Below are 16,207 nucleotides of genomic sequence, written 5' to 3'. Positions count from 1 at the left end.
CTAAAAGAAATATAACTTAGCAAAATTTACATTCAGCTTTTTAATAAAAAATAAATTCAGTGCTATCGATACTTGAAACAATTTTTAACAAAACAGCTACGTATCAATTTATGGTAACCACAATCACATTATTTTATGTTTGGTATACAAAACTTTTGTTGCTCTTTTCTCCTTGTGTTTCCTTTATTTATGGTAATACATTAGTTTGTTTTCTTTAAAAGATGTATTAGCTACTTCCTTTAAGAAGAAAATATAGGAATTGTGAACTAAGACTCTGGTTAGCCAGTACCCATGTTCCTTGCCAGTCTGAAATTTCAGCTGGAAAATAGTCAGCTACTAAATATAGTGTATTTTAAACCTAGTCAAGAAATCCAGCAAGGTTTTGGAAGATTTGCAAGAGAGCTACTTCTCCTGTCATGAATGGCTTCTCCCAGGTGTGGTAAACACACACACAAACGAATAAAAAATCATGTGTATTATACATTAGTTATACATCCTAATAAAAAAATTAGGAGTTTACCTATTTTATATATACATTACTATATATAAAATAGGTAAACAACAAGGACCCACACTGTATAACACAGGGAAGTTTGCTGTAGACTTGAAACTAACACAACACTGTAAATTAACTATACCTTAATTTTAAAAATAAATGATAACGTTTGACTCTAACAGTTTACTCTTGTTATCTCCATATTTAACACACCTGATGAGGATGACTTTTAAGTTTCTAAATCCCGTCCCCATGAAACAAGTTTTCCTCAGTATATCAAATCATGTTGCTTTCATTCATCTTTTTCCATTTCTCAAACTATGGGATGCAAGCTTTTAGGAAATCTAACCACCCCACACATTTATACAGCTTGCACTGCACAAATGTACCAAGGGGATGTGAGGGTCAAGGAGGGGGTTGGTTGGCCCAAAGAAAATGCATGAATATAAATATATGTGCAAAACTACATAATTTCAGGGGATCTCAAACCTTCTGAAGTCCAGATCACAAGTTCAGAACCCCCTGCTCTATTAATTTCTATCCAAATAAATGAGATTTGCATTTTACAGTAATGATTGACAATTTGTTGCTGAGTCAATCCAACCTCAGGCACAAAGCTAACTACAAATGTGCCTTCTTCAAGGAGAGAGAAAATTTATCTTTACCAAGTTAATTAACTATTTTGTCCTCTGCAGCAAAACATAGATTTTTATCTAAATAAGATCTTAACGCAATAACTCTCAAGTATTTTCTCTATAATTTCTCTTCTGCCTCATGAAAGGTCATTCTCTGGCCTTTATAAATTTAATAAAGAACTAACATAATGGAAAGTATATCCAGAAGTAAAAGTCATATTTATAACTTTGTGATATCTACTTTGTATCATTTTTAAATTTCACTAAAATGAGTAGAATTTATCATTTGAAACTATCAGTTAGCACAGCCTAACTGAGTGAAATGATGCAGGAACATACCCTTAGATATATACATTCATCTGTCAAACCCAACTGATTTAATAACAATATTTGACAATAAAAGGGAGGAACAAAAGCATCACACTTAATTTCAGGACTCACCTATAAATTTAAACTCAATTCTGTGTTTGTGAAGTCACCCCTATGCTTCAGCATAAATAAGGTCCCAAATGTAATAGTTAAATGATCTTCCACAATAAAACATTTCTGTTAATCTTTAATTTTCTCAAAACAGTGCTGAAGTGATGGCAAGGAGATTTTTTTTTTTTTAAGTGTAAATCCACAATACAAAAAAGAATAGGAGAGTACTTCTGCCTTAGGCAATTTAGTGAAGTGGATAACTCGAGAAAAACTCCTAAGACAGACACGTAAAAGGTCTAGATAAATGTTATTTTAAGTCTCTTTAAATATATGGCTGGGCATTTAAGGAGAAACTCTCCACAGGCCAAACATGAAGCAAAAACTTGAATCCAGTGAGACAGCTAAGTGCAAGACCTAACAGCTACCACTGAAGCTTCTGCCCACCATTGGTAGATTCAATTTCCAGCTTTTTGGTCTTTATAAAAACAGGGGCACCGAAGAAAAAGCCTAGGATGACAGGTCAGATGAGGTGAAATTTGCCAGTAACTCCTTCAGACATAAGATAAATACAGAGTTCATAAGAAAATGTGCCTGTTTCACCTTAGCTCTGGGAGAAAGGAAAAGTCTTCTCTGGGAGTTTCTATCCACAAGGTGGCCCTGCACACAAAGACAAAATCTGTACCACCTTCACGTGTGAAAAACTCCATGGTGAGAATTTACTTTAAGACACCACAAGTGACTGGCAGAAATAAATGAAAATCCTAGAGGAAAATACCTTAAAGCCAGGCCTCCAAGGATTTACAGATAAAGTAAATATGACCTTAAGATCAAAAATTCTTAGGCACAGAAGGAAACAAATTAGCATACACGACTGACACTCAGAACACAAACAACTACATCAGACTCACAATGACTGAAAATAATTATATTGACTATATTTAAAAGATAGTATTTAAAATAAATAGCAGATTTCATAACTAGAGTGTCTAGAAATTAAAAATATATAATTGAATTTAGAAACTCAATGAAGAGATGAAATAGAAGATTAGATATGAATAAAGAAAGAATTACTATTGGAGATAGTTCTGAAAAAATTATTCAGAATGGAGGGAAGAATAATAAAGAGATAAAAAATTTAAAAGGGAATTTGATAGATATTGAGAACAGAGGGAGAATGTTTAGCATAGCTCTAATAAGACTGTCAGAAGGAGCCAATAGATAATATAGGGATGAGTCAATATTTAAAGACATAACAGCTGAAAATTTTCCAAAAATGATAAAATGCACAAATCCTCAGATTCAAGAAGTCAGATAAATCCTAAAAATCTTAAATAAAGAGATACACACCTAGACACAACAGAACAACAAAAGGCAGATCATATACGCAGTCAGAGGAAAAAAGACATCACCTTTAAAAAATTATTCTAATAACTGGCTTCTAAAATTCAGAAGACCTACCCCAGGAGGAAGTAAAATGGGCCCAAAATCATGGTACATGACACAAAATCCAATGGTGAGCAAAATAAATGAAAACTATATGGGAAAATAGAAATTAACATTGTATAAGACAGCAACAAAATAGTACTATCTAAATTGTGGGGTTAAAGATAGAGAACTAAAATTAAAAATTATAGCATATATATTGAGAGATGGGCAAAAATAGTGATTACGTTTTGAAGTTGTTAAGTTAAACATGCTTGTTAGAACCACAAAAAAAAATTAAAATAGCATCATTTTCAATGAAGGAGAAAGATGGAATTTCTTTAAAAAATTGTTAAATCTCTGTCAAGCCAAAAGAAAGGAGACAATATGTATATAAAAATCAAGACACAAAGCACAAAATAAGATGATAGAAAGAACTCCAAATATATCAGTAACCACAATAAATATTAATATTAAATTTTATTCTTCAATAAAAGAAAAGATCCATATATCACCACCTGTTTTGTAAATATTATGTTATTGGAACGCAGTTCCATTCGTTGATTTACAGAGGGTCCAAAGCTGTCTTTGTGCTACAACAGCAAAGTTGAGCTCTTCAACAATGTCTCACTCTAGGGATTCCTAGTTACTATAAATCTCTCTGCCTATTTGTATGGGAGTAATCTGTACAAGCTTTTAATGTTCTGACTTAATTTCATGGGCATCACTGGGGGCCAAAGGCTTACTACAATCTTCTTCTTGACCTAGTGGCAAAACCTACTGCCCTGGTAAGGGCAATAGCTACAGCATCTAACTTAGTGAAGGCTTCTGCAGATTTTGTTTTAGGGTCCCCTTTAAACTTGATGCATCTTATGCTGTACAATCTGTGTTGCTTGCTGAAAATACACATTTCTGAGCAAGTGGGCTTACCCCCTATGAAATCGAAATCGTATTATTTTCTCTTCCACATATTTCATTCATTGTTACAATATTTTAAATGCTGCTACTCTTCTATTACCTGGAGAACGAGAAACCCCGGACTGTTTAACCTCTATGTGTGTATGACCTATACTCCAAATTAATTCATTAGAAAATCCAGACTTAAACTTCTCTGTTGATGGATCATATCTTAAGACCTACAGAGAAAAATATTAGGAGAGATACACCATAACAGGTCTCACTTCACCTCTAGAATATGACCCCTTGCAAGAGGAAAAATTTGCCTAGATGGCAGAACTCATTACACTCACCAAGGCTTGCTGGTTACTTAAAGATAAGAGCATTGATATATAAACTGATAGCAGATATGCTTTGGGGGTAGACCATGATTTTAGAATGCTTTGGATACAGTAAGAGTTCTTAGTTTCAGCAGGAAATCCAATTAAGATCAGTTAGCAAAATAAAGAATTTTTTAAGTGCTCTAATACTTCCTAAGGTGCCAGTTATTAAAAAGGTCAGAACTCACCCCCAAAAGGGCTAACCCTCAACAAAATATCCTTGCTGATCAGTGTGTGAGACAGGCATCTCTTGCTAAGATCCTAGCATCCATGAAATCCCAAAAGACCAAATTTTTAAAGAGACTCAAAAAGGCTATTACAGAATGCCAGCAATTAGATCCAGAGTCAAAAAGAGGTGCTGGGAGAAATCTGGATGCAAATCATATAAAGATCACTTCTGGCATTCTCAGCATGGAATGTTGTAAAGTTTACATGAAATTACTCACCACAATAAGGAAAAATTGGCCACTGTACTGAATCAACATTGGTTCATGTATTAGGGTTCTCCAGAGAAACAGAATCAATAGAAGGCGTATAATTATAGGAGAGAGATCAAGAAGGCAGAGTAGGAGGACGCTGGGCTCACCTCCCCTCACGAACACCTCCAAACTACAACTACATATAGAGTGACTCTTGCTGAAATCAACCTGGGGACTAGCAGGATAGCTTTTCTACAACCAAGGCTGTAAAGAAAGATCCACATGGCGTCTGGTAGGAAGGGAGAAGTGGTCAGGTTGGGATCTACACCCCTAGTAGGAGACACAGAAGAAGAGGGATCACAGGCTCAGGGATCCTTCCTGGGGGGGTGAGAGATTCAAGCCACATATTAGGAACCCCAGCCATGGGGTCTGACACCAGGAAGACAAGCCCCCTTATTTAGTTTGAAAACGACTGGGGCTTACTGGAGGGCTGTAAGAAACCAAGACTCCACTTTTGAAGAACACGTGCACAGACTTGCTTACTCAGAGTCACACTGTGGATGCAACAGACTAAAAACTGCCTGGGGCTCTGGCCTGCTTCCCAGGACTGCCCTGGTGTATCCCCCAGCCCACACCAAGCTCCTGCTCCAGCCCTTCTTGCTCCAGGGCTGCTTCCCACTAAGGTGGAGGCTGCTAAGGAGGGTGTGTACACTTGAGTGACATGAAGCTGGCTCGGACCCTCCTGACCAGAGGCAGCCATTGCCAGCATGTGCATCAGTGCACCCACTTGGGAGGGAGAGAAACCAGCTCAGCAGTGTAGTACCAACCTCTACAGTCCCGATCCAGCCTCTAACCAAGGCACACACACTGGGGGAAAATGTGAAACCAGCAGAGAACTATACCCCCAAGCCCTCAGGCACCAGTCACGCCCCTAACCAAGGCAGAAACTGCTATCACACCTGGGAGAAACCCAACTCCCTCAGGGCTCCTGCTCCAGACCCTCAGGCCCTGATCCACCCCCCTTCCCCCGTAGGGTGGTGATGGCCATGGAGCCTAGGAGAAACCCCAGCTTGCACCTGGCTCTGGCTCTAGCCCTACCGCCTCACTAAGACTGTGGTTGCCAGCACACCCTGGGGGGGAGAAGCAGCCCGTGTTCACTTCAGATCCAGCTCTCCCACCAAAGCTGGTGGGCACATGCCAACCACAAAGGGAGGCTCCCACACAAGGACATGCTATCAAGACTGGGATATGTAACTGTTTTACCTAATTTTTTTTTTTTTTATATTATTGCAAAGCTAAAGAATGTCACTTTTTTTTATTAATTAATTAATTTATTTTTGGCTGTGTTGGGTCTTCATTTCTGTGCGAGGGCTTTCTCCAGTTGCGGCAAGCGGGGGCCACTCTTCATCATGGTGCGCGGGCCTCTCACTATCGTGGCCTCTCTTGTTGCGGAGCACAGGCTCCAGACGCGCAGGCTCAGTAGTTGTGGCTCACGGGCCTAGTTGCTCCGTGGCATGTGGGATCTTCCCAGACCAGGGCTTGAACCCGTGTCCCCTGCATTAGCAGGCAGATTCTCAACCACTGCGCCACCAGGGAAGCCCTACCTAATTTTATAGAGACAGAGAAAGTTAAGCAAAATGAGAAGGCAGAGGAACATGTTTTAAGCAAAAGAACAAGGAAGAAAATGCTAATGAAACAGAGATAGTTTCCCTAATAAAGAGTTCAAAGCAATCATAATAAGAATGATAACTGAACTTGAGGAAAGAATAGATGAACACAGTGAGAATTTTAACAAAGAACTAGAAAATATAAAAAGAACCAGACACCGCGATGAAGAGTGGCCCCCACGTGCCGCAACTAGAGAAAGCCCTCGCACAGAAACGAAGACCCAACACAGCCATAAATAAAAAAAAAAAAAAAAACCAGACAGAGCTAAAGAACACAATAACTGAAACGAAAAATACACTAGCGAGAATAAACAGCAGACTAGGTGATACAGAATGCACAAGCGATCCAGAAGATAGAATAATGGAAATCACCTAGTCAGAAGAGCAAAAAGAAAAACAAATTTTAAAAATGAGTACAGTTTAAGGGACCTCTGTGACAACATCAAGCATACACATAAAAAAAGAATATGTGTGTGTGTGTATACACACACACACACACATATATATATATATATGAAGAAATTTATTACAGAAATTGGCTCACATGGTTATGAAGGCCACAAAGGCCGGCAATCTGCTGTCTGCAAGCTGGCAAAACAGGAAAGCCAGTGATAAAATTCAGTCCAAGTCCAAAGCCCCAAAAACCAGAAGCTCTGGTGTCCAAGGGTAAGGGGAGAGTGAATCTACCCTTTCTCAGCCTTTCTGTTCTGTTTGGGCCCTCAACTTATTTGATGCTATCCATCCACATTGGTGAGGGTGGATCTTCTTTATTCAGACTACTGATTCAAATGCTAATTTCTTCCAGAAATACCCTCACAGATGCACCCAAAAATAATGTTTACCAGGATCTGGGCAACCCTTAGCTCAGTCAGGTTGACACAAAATTACTCATCACAGTAGGGAAAGTTTGCTAAATTTGCTGGTGCATGTTTCATGCCACCAGCATTACCCTGGAAAAGCTGTAAAGTTGAACATGGACAAAAGCTCCCCATTCAGGTCCTCTTTGAACACGTCCAAATGGATTTCATACAAGTACACACTGCTATGGGTTTTAAATATGCCCTGGTCATTATTTGCTTATTCTCAGGATAGACGGGTCTTTCCTTGCCAGAAAGCTCTGGCTCTACAGTCGGAGAGAAACTACCATATTTCATGCCCCAACCTGGGGAATTCAAATCTATCTCTCTAGTGTCAGGGGCAGCAATTTTTCTGGAACTGTTATTAAAGAGCTTTAATAAGTGGTAGGTAAAGCCCTACCACTTAATCAGAAAGTTTGTACAGGCAAACCTTGGAGATACATCAGGTTCAGTTTCAGACCACTGCAATAATGAATATTGCAATAAAGCAAGTCACACAAAATTTTCAGTTTCCCAGTGCATGCAAAAGTTATATTTACATTATATTTTAGTCTAGTAAGTATGCAATAGTATTATGTCTAAAGAAAAACCGTGGACATTCCTTAATTTAAAAATATTGGGGGCTTCCCTGGTGGTGCAGTGGTTAAGAGTCCGCCTGCCAATGCAGGGGACATGGTTCAAACCCTGGTCTGGGAAGATCCCACATGCCACGGAGCCACTAAGCCCGTGCACCGCAACTACTGAGCCTGCGCTCTAGAGCCCATGCGCCACAACAAGAGAAGCCACCACAATGACAAGCCTGCACACCGCAATGAAGAGTAGCCCCTGCTCTCTGCAACTAAGGAAAGCCCGCGCGCAGCAACGAAGACCCAACGCAGCCAATAAGTAAATAAATATATTTATTTAAAAAAATATATTTTATTGCTTAAAAATGCTAACCATCATCTGAGCCTTCAGTGAGTCATAATCTTTCTGCTGGTGAAGGGTCTTGCCTCCATGTAGACGGCTGCTGACTGATCAGGGTGGTGGTTACTGAAGGGTGGGGTGGCTGTGCTTTTTCTTAAAATAAGACAGTGATGAAGTTTGCCACATCGACTGACTCTTCCTTTCACGAACGAGTTCTCTATAGCATGTAAAGCTGTTTGACATAACCATTTTACCCACAGTAGAACTTTTTTCAAAATTGGAGTTAATCCTCTCAAACCCTGCCACTGCTTTATCAATTAAGTTTATGTAATATTCTAAATCTTTTGTTGTCATTTCAGCAACCTTCACAGCATCTTCAAGAGAGGTAACTCCCTCTCAAGGAACCACTTTCCTTGCTCATCCATAAGCAACTCCTTATCCATTCAAGTTTTATCATGAGATTGCAGCAATTCAGTCACACCTTCAGGCTCCACTTCTAATTCTAGTTCTCTTGCAATTTCCACCACATCTGCAGTCACTTCCTCCACTGAAGTCTTGAACCCCTCAAATTCATCCAGGAGGGTTGGAATCATATTCTTCCAAACTCCTGTTAATGTTGATATTTTGACCTCTTCCTGCGAATCACATATGCACTTAATGGTATCTAGAATGATGAATCCTTTCCAGAAGATTTTCAATTTACTTTGTCCAGATCCATGAGAGAAATTACTATCCTTGGTAACTTTAGCCTTAAGAAATGTATTTCTTAAATTGTGAGACTTGGAAGTCGAAATGACTCCTTGATCCGTGGGCTACAGAATGGATGTTACCAGGCATGAAAACAACATAAATCTCATTGTACATCTCCATTAGAGCTCCTGGGTGACCAGATGCATTGTCAATAAGCAGTGACACTTTGAAAGGAATTTTTTTTCCTAATAGTCGTTCTCAACAGTGGGCTTAAAATATTCAGTAAGCCATGTTGTAAACAGATGTGCTGTCAGCCAGGCTTTGTTGTTGCACTTACAGAGCACAAGCAGAGTCAACTTAGCATAATTCTTAAGGGCCCTCAGGTTTTCGGAATGGCAAATGAGCACTGGCTTCAACTTAAAGTCCCCAGTTGCATTAGCCCCTAACAAGAGTCAGCCCGTCCTTTGAAGCTTTGAAACCAGGCATGACTTTTCCTCTCTAGCTATGAAAATCCTAGATGGCATCTTCTAATATAAGCCTGTTTAGTCTACATTGAAAATCTGTTGTTTAGTGTAGCCATCTGTATTAATGGTCTTAGCTAGATCTTCTGGATAAACTTGCTGCAGCTTCTACATTAGCACTTGCTGCTTCACCTCGCACTTTTATGTTATGGAGACGGCTTCTTTCCTTAAACCTCGTGAACCAACCTCTGGTAGCTTCAGACTTTCTTCTGCAGCTTCCTCACCTCTCTCAGCCTTCATAGAACGGAATAGAATTAGGGCCTTGCTCTGGATTAGGCTTTGGCTTAAAGGAATGTTGTGGCTGTTTTGATTTTCAATCCAGACCATTCAAACTTTCTCCATATCAGCAAATAAGGCTGTTTTGCTTTCTTAACATTCATGTAGCACTTTTTATTTCCTTTAAGAACTTTTCCTTTTCCTTCACAACTTGGCTAACTGACACAAGAGGCTTAGCTTTCGTCCTGTCTCGGCTTTTGACATGTCTTCCTCACTAAGCTTAATCATTTCTAGCTTTTGATTTAAAGGGAGAGACATGCAACTTTTCCTCTCACTGAAACACTTAGAAGCCATTGCAGGGTTATTAACTGGCCTAATTTCAATATTGCTGTTTCTAAGGAGACAGGGAGGTCCAAGGAGAAGGAGATGGGGGTGAACAGCTGGTGAGTGGAGCAGTCAGAACACACACAATTTATCGATTGCGGTTGCAATCTTAGCGGGGCACAGTTTGTGGCACCCCAAAACAATTACAATAGTAATATCAATGATCACTGATCACCATAACAAATATAATAATGAAAAACTTTGAAACACTGCAAGAATTACCAAAATGTGACTCAGACACAAAGTGAGCAAATGTTGGAAAAATGGTGCCGATTTACCTGCTCGACACAGGGCTGCCACAAATCTTCAATTTGTAAAAAACACAGTATTTGCAAAGAGCAATAAAAAAAGGCACAATAAAATGGGGTATGCCTGTATCCATATTGCCTCCAATTTCTAGGAAAAGTAGAAAGAGCAAGTGGAATTCTGAAACTCAGTTTAGCAAAGCTCTCAGTCTCTCAAAGTTCTATGGTCTAAGATCTTCTCATTGGCTTTAATGACTCCTCTGGGCTTCATCAGCTCTTGGCTTATGATTAAGTAACAGGCCTGTCCAGACATCTAGGAATATTTCATCTGATCCTAGACTCCACACACTACTAGCAAGTAGACATGACTAAATATTGCAAGGAGCTCATGCAATACACCCAGCCTTGTCATCAACGGGTATGAGCAGCCTTTACTCAAAATCCTCCTAAACTTTGCACAACCTAAAACCAAAGATTTAGTCTTCAGGAATAGACAGTTTACTCATGAACTGGTTAAAGCATGCAATCAAACTAACTGCTGCAATTGTACACATTTTCCTTTGGGAGGAGCACCCAGCTTTCCTTGGTTCTACTTCCTTATAATGATATCAGATGATTTTCTGGGTAACTGACAACTGTTTTATTAGGTGACTTTTTGGATGGCAAACACAAGTATAGCCAGAAATCTAAAATCCCCTATCATCATAGATCTAGATGATGATCATCTAGGTGAAAAAAAAATACCCTTGTCTCCACCAAAACTAATACTTGGGACCTTCTGTGGGAGCTAGCTTTCACAGATACAGAGCTTGGGACAGAACTAGGGAATAGATGGTGCATATTTGGAAGCTGTCTCACTTTATCCAGTTTTATAGGTAAAACACACTATTTCTTTCACTTCAGATCTGCCTAATTAATGGTCTTGACACTTTATCACCTGGAGCCAGACTACTCTTAAGTGGCCCCCAAATCATAAAAAACTATTTGACAACCCATAGGGGTATTTTGACCAAAAATAGATGACTGGGTGGCACCAATGACCAGATTTGTAACACAGAATTGAATTTGTAACACAATTACATCTTTTTTTTTTTTTGACTGCCCCTCGCGGCATGCAGGATCTTAGTTCCCTGGCCAGGGATTGAACCTGTGCCCCTGGCAGTGGAAGCATGGACTCTTAACCACTGGAATGCCAGGGAAGTCCCCTATGTCTTAAACACAAAAGCCCACCATCTACTACCTGCAAAATGGACAGGGGGTAGTTACCTTGATAGATGGATACCTGCCCTCAAGATAGTCTGACATGCTATGATTCAGAGAAAAGCAGACAAAGGGAAGCTAGACAAAGCCACCAAGGCTATAAAATACCACCAAGGAACTCCTCATCCAAGAGGTTCAGGAAATTAAATGGAATAAGAGCCCATTAGATATAATATTGGTGTCTTGAGGGGGAGCATGTGCTGGTTTTTTTTTTTTTTTTTTGCATGTGCTGTTTTAGGCAGGTAGGGGGAAATGGTGAGCTTATATCCTTCCAAACTTCTAGGACATCTTTATTACTACTAAAGAGATCTGGTAAACTAACAAAGAAATTACAAAATTGGGTAATTTGGCTAATAATCCCATATTTGGTACTGCAGGCTCATTACACTGGAAATGAAATCTGTTCTTCCAGTTTAATTTGGGCACTCTTGGCTCATGCATTAGAACTCTATAAACTCTGGTCATAACCCTTCCCTTGCTATTTGTTATACAGGGCCTCAGATGGGTGACTACAAGTTTTATAGCCACCATGCAACTGTCATCCCACCACATGATTAAAAAAAATGATCCAGTACAAGAACAGAAAAATCTCACACTTACGGATGTTGAAACAACCATCTAGGAAACCTGATACATGGTAATGATGCCACAAATAGTGGTGAAGCTCTGCAGTCAAGATCGTGAGATCACATCCCCAGTTGTGAATCCTTCAGCTCAGGCCAAAGAATGGCAGTAAGGGGGCCATACGGATAACTGAACCCATTTGCACCCACACAGCTTACTATTAACAACTTTATTATTCGACTGTCTTCATTCACATGGCATTTATATTCTAGGAAACTTGCCCAGGAAGCTAAAGTTGCAAATAGCTTCATTGTTCAAGAACTTCTTCAATGTCATTTATCTGAACACTAGACTATTCAATTTACCCTCAGCCAAGTTTATACTCCCTTCTCAGAACAATAGATGGCATTGAATGACTGTTTACTTTTCAAAATTTGCTTTAAAACCCTAGTCCCTAATATGTCCCATCATAAACAAGCCCTCAGATCAAAAAATCACCTTAAACCAGATCCCAAAAGAACTCAATAACCTGCCTCTATCCAAGACACTACTAAGACTGTCAATGTAGTGACCGGCCTTACCATATATAGTAAGCAATAAACTCAGCTTTAGTTTATCAATAGGATGATTTTGGTGTATTTTCAGGAAGCTAGCATTCGACAAGAGTACAAAGCTTAAATTATAAGGTACCATACAAAAAGTTCCATACAAGATTAGGGTAGTACAGTATAGGAAAAGTTACTACACTAATATTCCCCCCAAAGTGTACTTTAAGGAATACTAATGCCTTGGGGTGTTTAGAGTGTGTTAGTTTTAAAAGGGGTTCTATATTCAAATAAATCTGGGAAATATAAGGTTGAACAAAGGTAAACTGGTCTTGTTGGTACAGGGACTGATGTATTATGAGCATCCAGAAGGAACAATATACACAGGCTTTCCCAAACTCATTTCACCATGAAGATCTTCTTCATGAAACATCTTGTGGGACTAGTGTTCTACAGAAAATAATCTGAGAAACATTTAACTCTATACTAAAGTCAGCAATCCTAGGTTCGAGTCTTAATTGCAGCACTTACTAGTTGTGTAATCTCAAGCGGGTCTCTTGGCCTCTCAGAGTTTCAATTTTCTTATCTGTAAAATAATAATAATAATAATAATACCTACCCTAAAATCAAGGTTTCTATGAGACCCAAATGAAATAAAGCTTGTGAAAGCCCTTGGTAAACTCTAAAGCAATACACACAAGTAAAGCGTTTTTAACAATACCTCACATTAGAGATAATGTAAATCAATGGGGATCATGAGACAGAGTATAGAAAATACTGTAATAAAATTTGTATTGTACAAAGTCTGATAACTGGCACCATCGGAGCTTTCTTTGGCGGTCTGCCTCAAGGTCAGCGGTAAACATTGCAGAATGAATACATTCAGCAAACATTAAGCTGTCATAGTGCCAAGACATGAATGCGATCCACATGAACTTAACTTGGGCAATTCTCTTCTTACTATAAGTTTTATAATGATGCCTCAACTAAAAAAAAAAAAAAAAAAAAAGGCTACAGAACCTCAGTGTACCTAACTGGTCTTTCTGTTCCTTAGTACCAAGCATCAGATTCAATCTCATCTCCCTATATGAAGAGGCAGAAATGTTATTAATGCAACTAAATTTGAAAGATAATCATTCACCTTGATGATTCTGTCTTTCCAACACAGACACATAGAGAAATGAGACTACAGGCCTAAGTGGTACAGTAATAGTCACCTGATAGATCTATAAGCCAACAGCCCATTTTGATCAAAGACTTGGGTTCCATTTAACAACACGAATAGCGCATTTAAGTTTGCAGTGGTATAACATGGCATGGCTTCCACTAACGCCACTCAGAGGAAACTTCGTGAAGTAGGAAGAAAGCAGTTAATGTGAGGAGACCTGAATCCTCACTTTCTACTGCCTTTTATGAGCTGTCTAGTGAAGAAACTTCAGTTTACTCATCTCAGACTAGATGAGTTTGTTCTCAGAGTTCAAAATTTTGTGGCCCAGTAAAATTCTCCAAATCTGGGATACTCACAAGAGATTGTCAACTCTGAACTTTTTTTTTTAATTTAGCATTTTTAATTTTAAAAGCATTAAGAAGTAGAAGAATATATCAGAATAAAAGATGGTCCTTTAATTTAATGAAAAAAAAAACTCACCACATTGTCCTGTTCTTGTGTACTATAATTTCTCTGTAAGCTCATATGCAAGGGGGAGAACAAGTAACATCGTTTTGTACAATTTGTGTATCCTCGGATTAAAAATCAACCTGAAGGCTGCGGCCATTGCACAATCTGAACTCATACATAAACACCGAACATAACAAAAGAATTTTTACATGCTGTATCTAATTGAAAGTTATCGAGTCGTTTGGCTTCTCCAGCAATGATGTGTCAAAGCATCCATTGATAAGGAGCTCAAAAATCATATCAAAAAAAGTAATCATACTCTTTGCAGGTCTGCAAAAAAAGCCTTCAAAAATAGCTCAAATTACAATGCAAGTTACATAGTCTATTAAGCAGTAGGGCTATTCAACTGAAATCCCCTTTCATAAACATTAGATTAAGAAACATTCCATATTGAGCAGTTTGCACGTGCTAAGTTATAACTGGCATTTTCACATACATTATCTCATTTAATCTTGACAATAAACAAAAAATAAACTAAAAAAAAAACAACCCACATATTTCAGAAGACATAAACATACCTCAGCCTTTACTTCCTCCTCCTCAAAGGGGACAAAATGGCAAAATAATTCTTTCTTACCACCTTCAAATTTACACTGCTCCCGTTCTCAGGAGAAGACTCAAGTTACTGTCAAAATGACACGTAAGATTTTGCATACTAAACACAAAATCCACATAAAATAGGATTTAAACTTGCCCCTAGTAAGCGAGGACGGAGTCAAGCTTCCCCTGAAGCACAGGGCTGCAAAGAAATGCAGAACTTAAAATCTGGGTTCTGGTGTGAAGGATGACATGAGAGTAAAGGCAGAAGAGTTTTTCTTTTCCTGCTCCCCCATCTCAGTAGATTGAGGACCCAAGTGAGTTCCTAGTGACACTCACACAGCTTACTGTCAACATTAATAGCTTTACTATTTGACTGTCTTCCTTCACAGGGCATTAATATTCTAGGAAACTTGCCCAGGAAGCTAAGTTACAAATAACTTTAATGTTCATTTCAAGAATTTCCCCAAAGTCATTTATCTGAACACTAGACTACTCAACTTACCCTCATTTCATAAATATGAAAATCAATGTCCAGAGAGGCGGCAGTTGCATTCCTGGTCAGGGGCGGAGACAAGATTTGAAGCCAGGTCCCTTGACCTCTGCCCAGAAGTCTCCCCCCAACACTACACTTCGTATCAAACTAACAATAAGTTCCAGGCCTCAAGGAGCTGACAGTCAGCTTTTCGAGACAACAGATGAGAGCAATGTTTATCTTGTTGAAGGTAGAGAACCTCCGAAATCACTTTACTCACAAATCGAGGCCTAGAGATGTATTGTGGTTGCTCCATGTCAGTTAATTGGTATAATAAATGCAAGAGGAGAAATATTACAAGATAGTATATGATTTAACTGCCAGAGAATGGTAGAAACCCACAAAATAGTTTCTTTCTGAAATAAATGACTGTGGGCCAGAAAGGACTCACAGGATTTGAGCCGACTCTTGAACCAACAGATGGAATGAGGCAGGCTCAGAGAACAACAGTTCATATGTTAAAGTAGTTTCAGGAACATTAGTTGGGTTGGGGCCAGAGGGATAGGGTTAAGAGCATTTACAATTTCCAACCAAGTATATACTTGATTCTGTGGCAACAGAAAGACTAAAGTTTAGAGAAGGTTTCTTAGGAGTGCCTTGGTAGCAAAATGTTGAAACTTCCTAAGTACTTACTTGAGTTGATACATTCTAACCCACTAGCAACCTTCTTTCTACTACATGCTTTAGTAAAGCACTGAAGCTTAGGAAGTTTAAAAAAACACTTAATTACTTAAGTTATTCTTCCAAGTGAAGTATCAACATATTTTCAATGAATTTAAAACATGATTCTCTCAATTATGCTTAGATTTAAAAGAAGTTTCAGATAAATCAAACCTCTATTTGCTCAACTGACTTCTTATATTTTCATTTTCAGGATACAACCAGTCTGAGTTGTGATACTACAATGAGAACAGGCTTATAAGTAATGTCACA

The 16,207-nt window shown here is 38.7% G+C and overlaps 1 protein-coding gene across 1 annotated transcript in view; it reads right to left on the bottom strand.

Moving 5' to 3' along the window:
• Positions 1-16,207, bottom strand: part of TMX1 (thioredoxin related transmembrane protein 1) — a 111,147-nt gene that overhangs the window by 78,783 nt on the left and 16,157 nt on the right. Inside the window, exon 8 of the mRNA XM_036843929.1 lies at positions 13,056-13,110. Within this exon, the coding sequence (XP_036699824.1) occupies positions 13,056-13,110 (55 nt within the window). The remainder of the gene's footprint in view (positions 1-13,055; positions 13,111-16,207) is intronic.

Source organism: Balaenoptera musculus, chromosome 2 (genome assembly GCF_009873245.2).
Source record: "Balaenoptera musculus isolate JJ_BM4_2016_0621 chromosome 2, mBalMus1.pri.v3, whole genome shotgun sequence".
NCBI lineage: Eukaryota > Metazoa > Chordata > Mammalia > Artiodactyla > Balaenopteridae > Balaenoptera > Balaenoptera musculus.
Note: the sequence above shows the minus strand (reverse complement) of the source record. Positions and strands in the feature narration are given on the sequence as shown.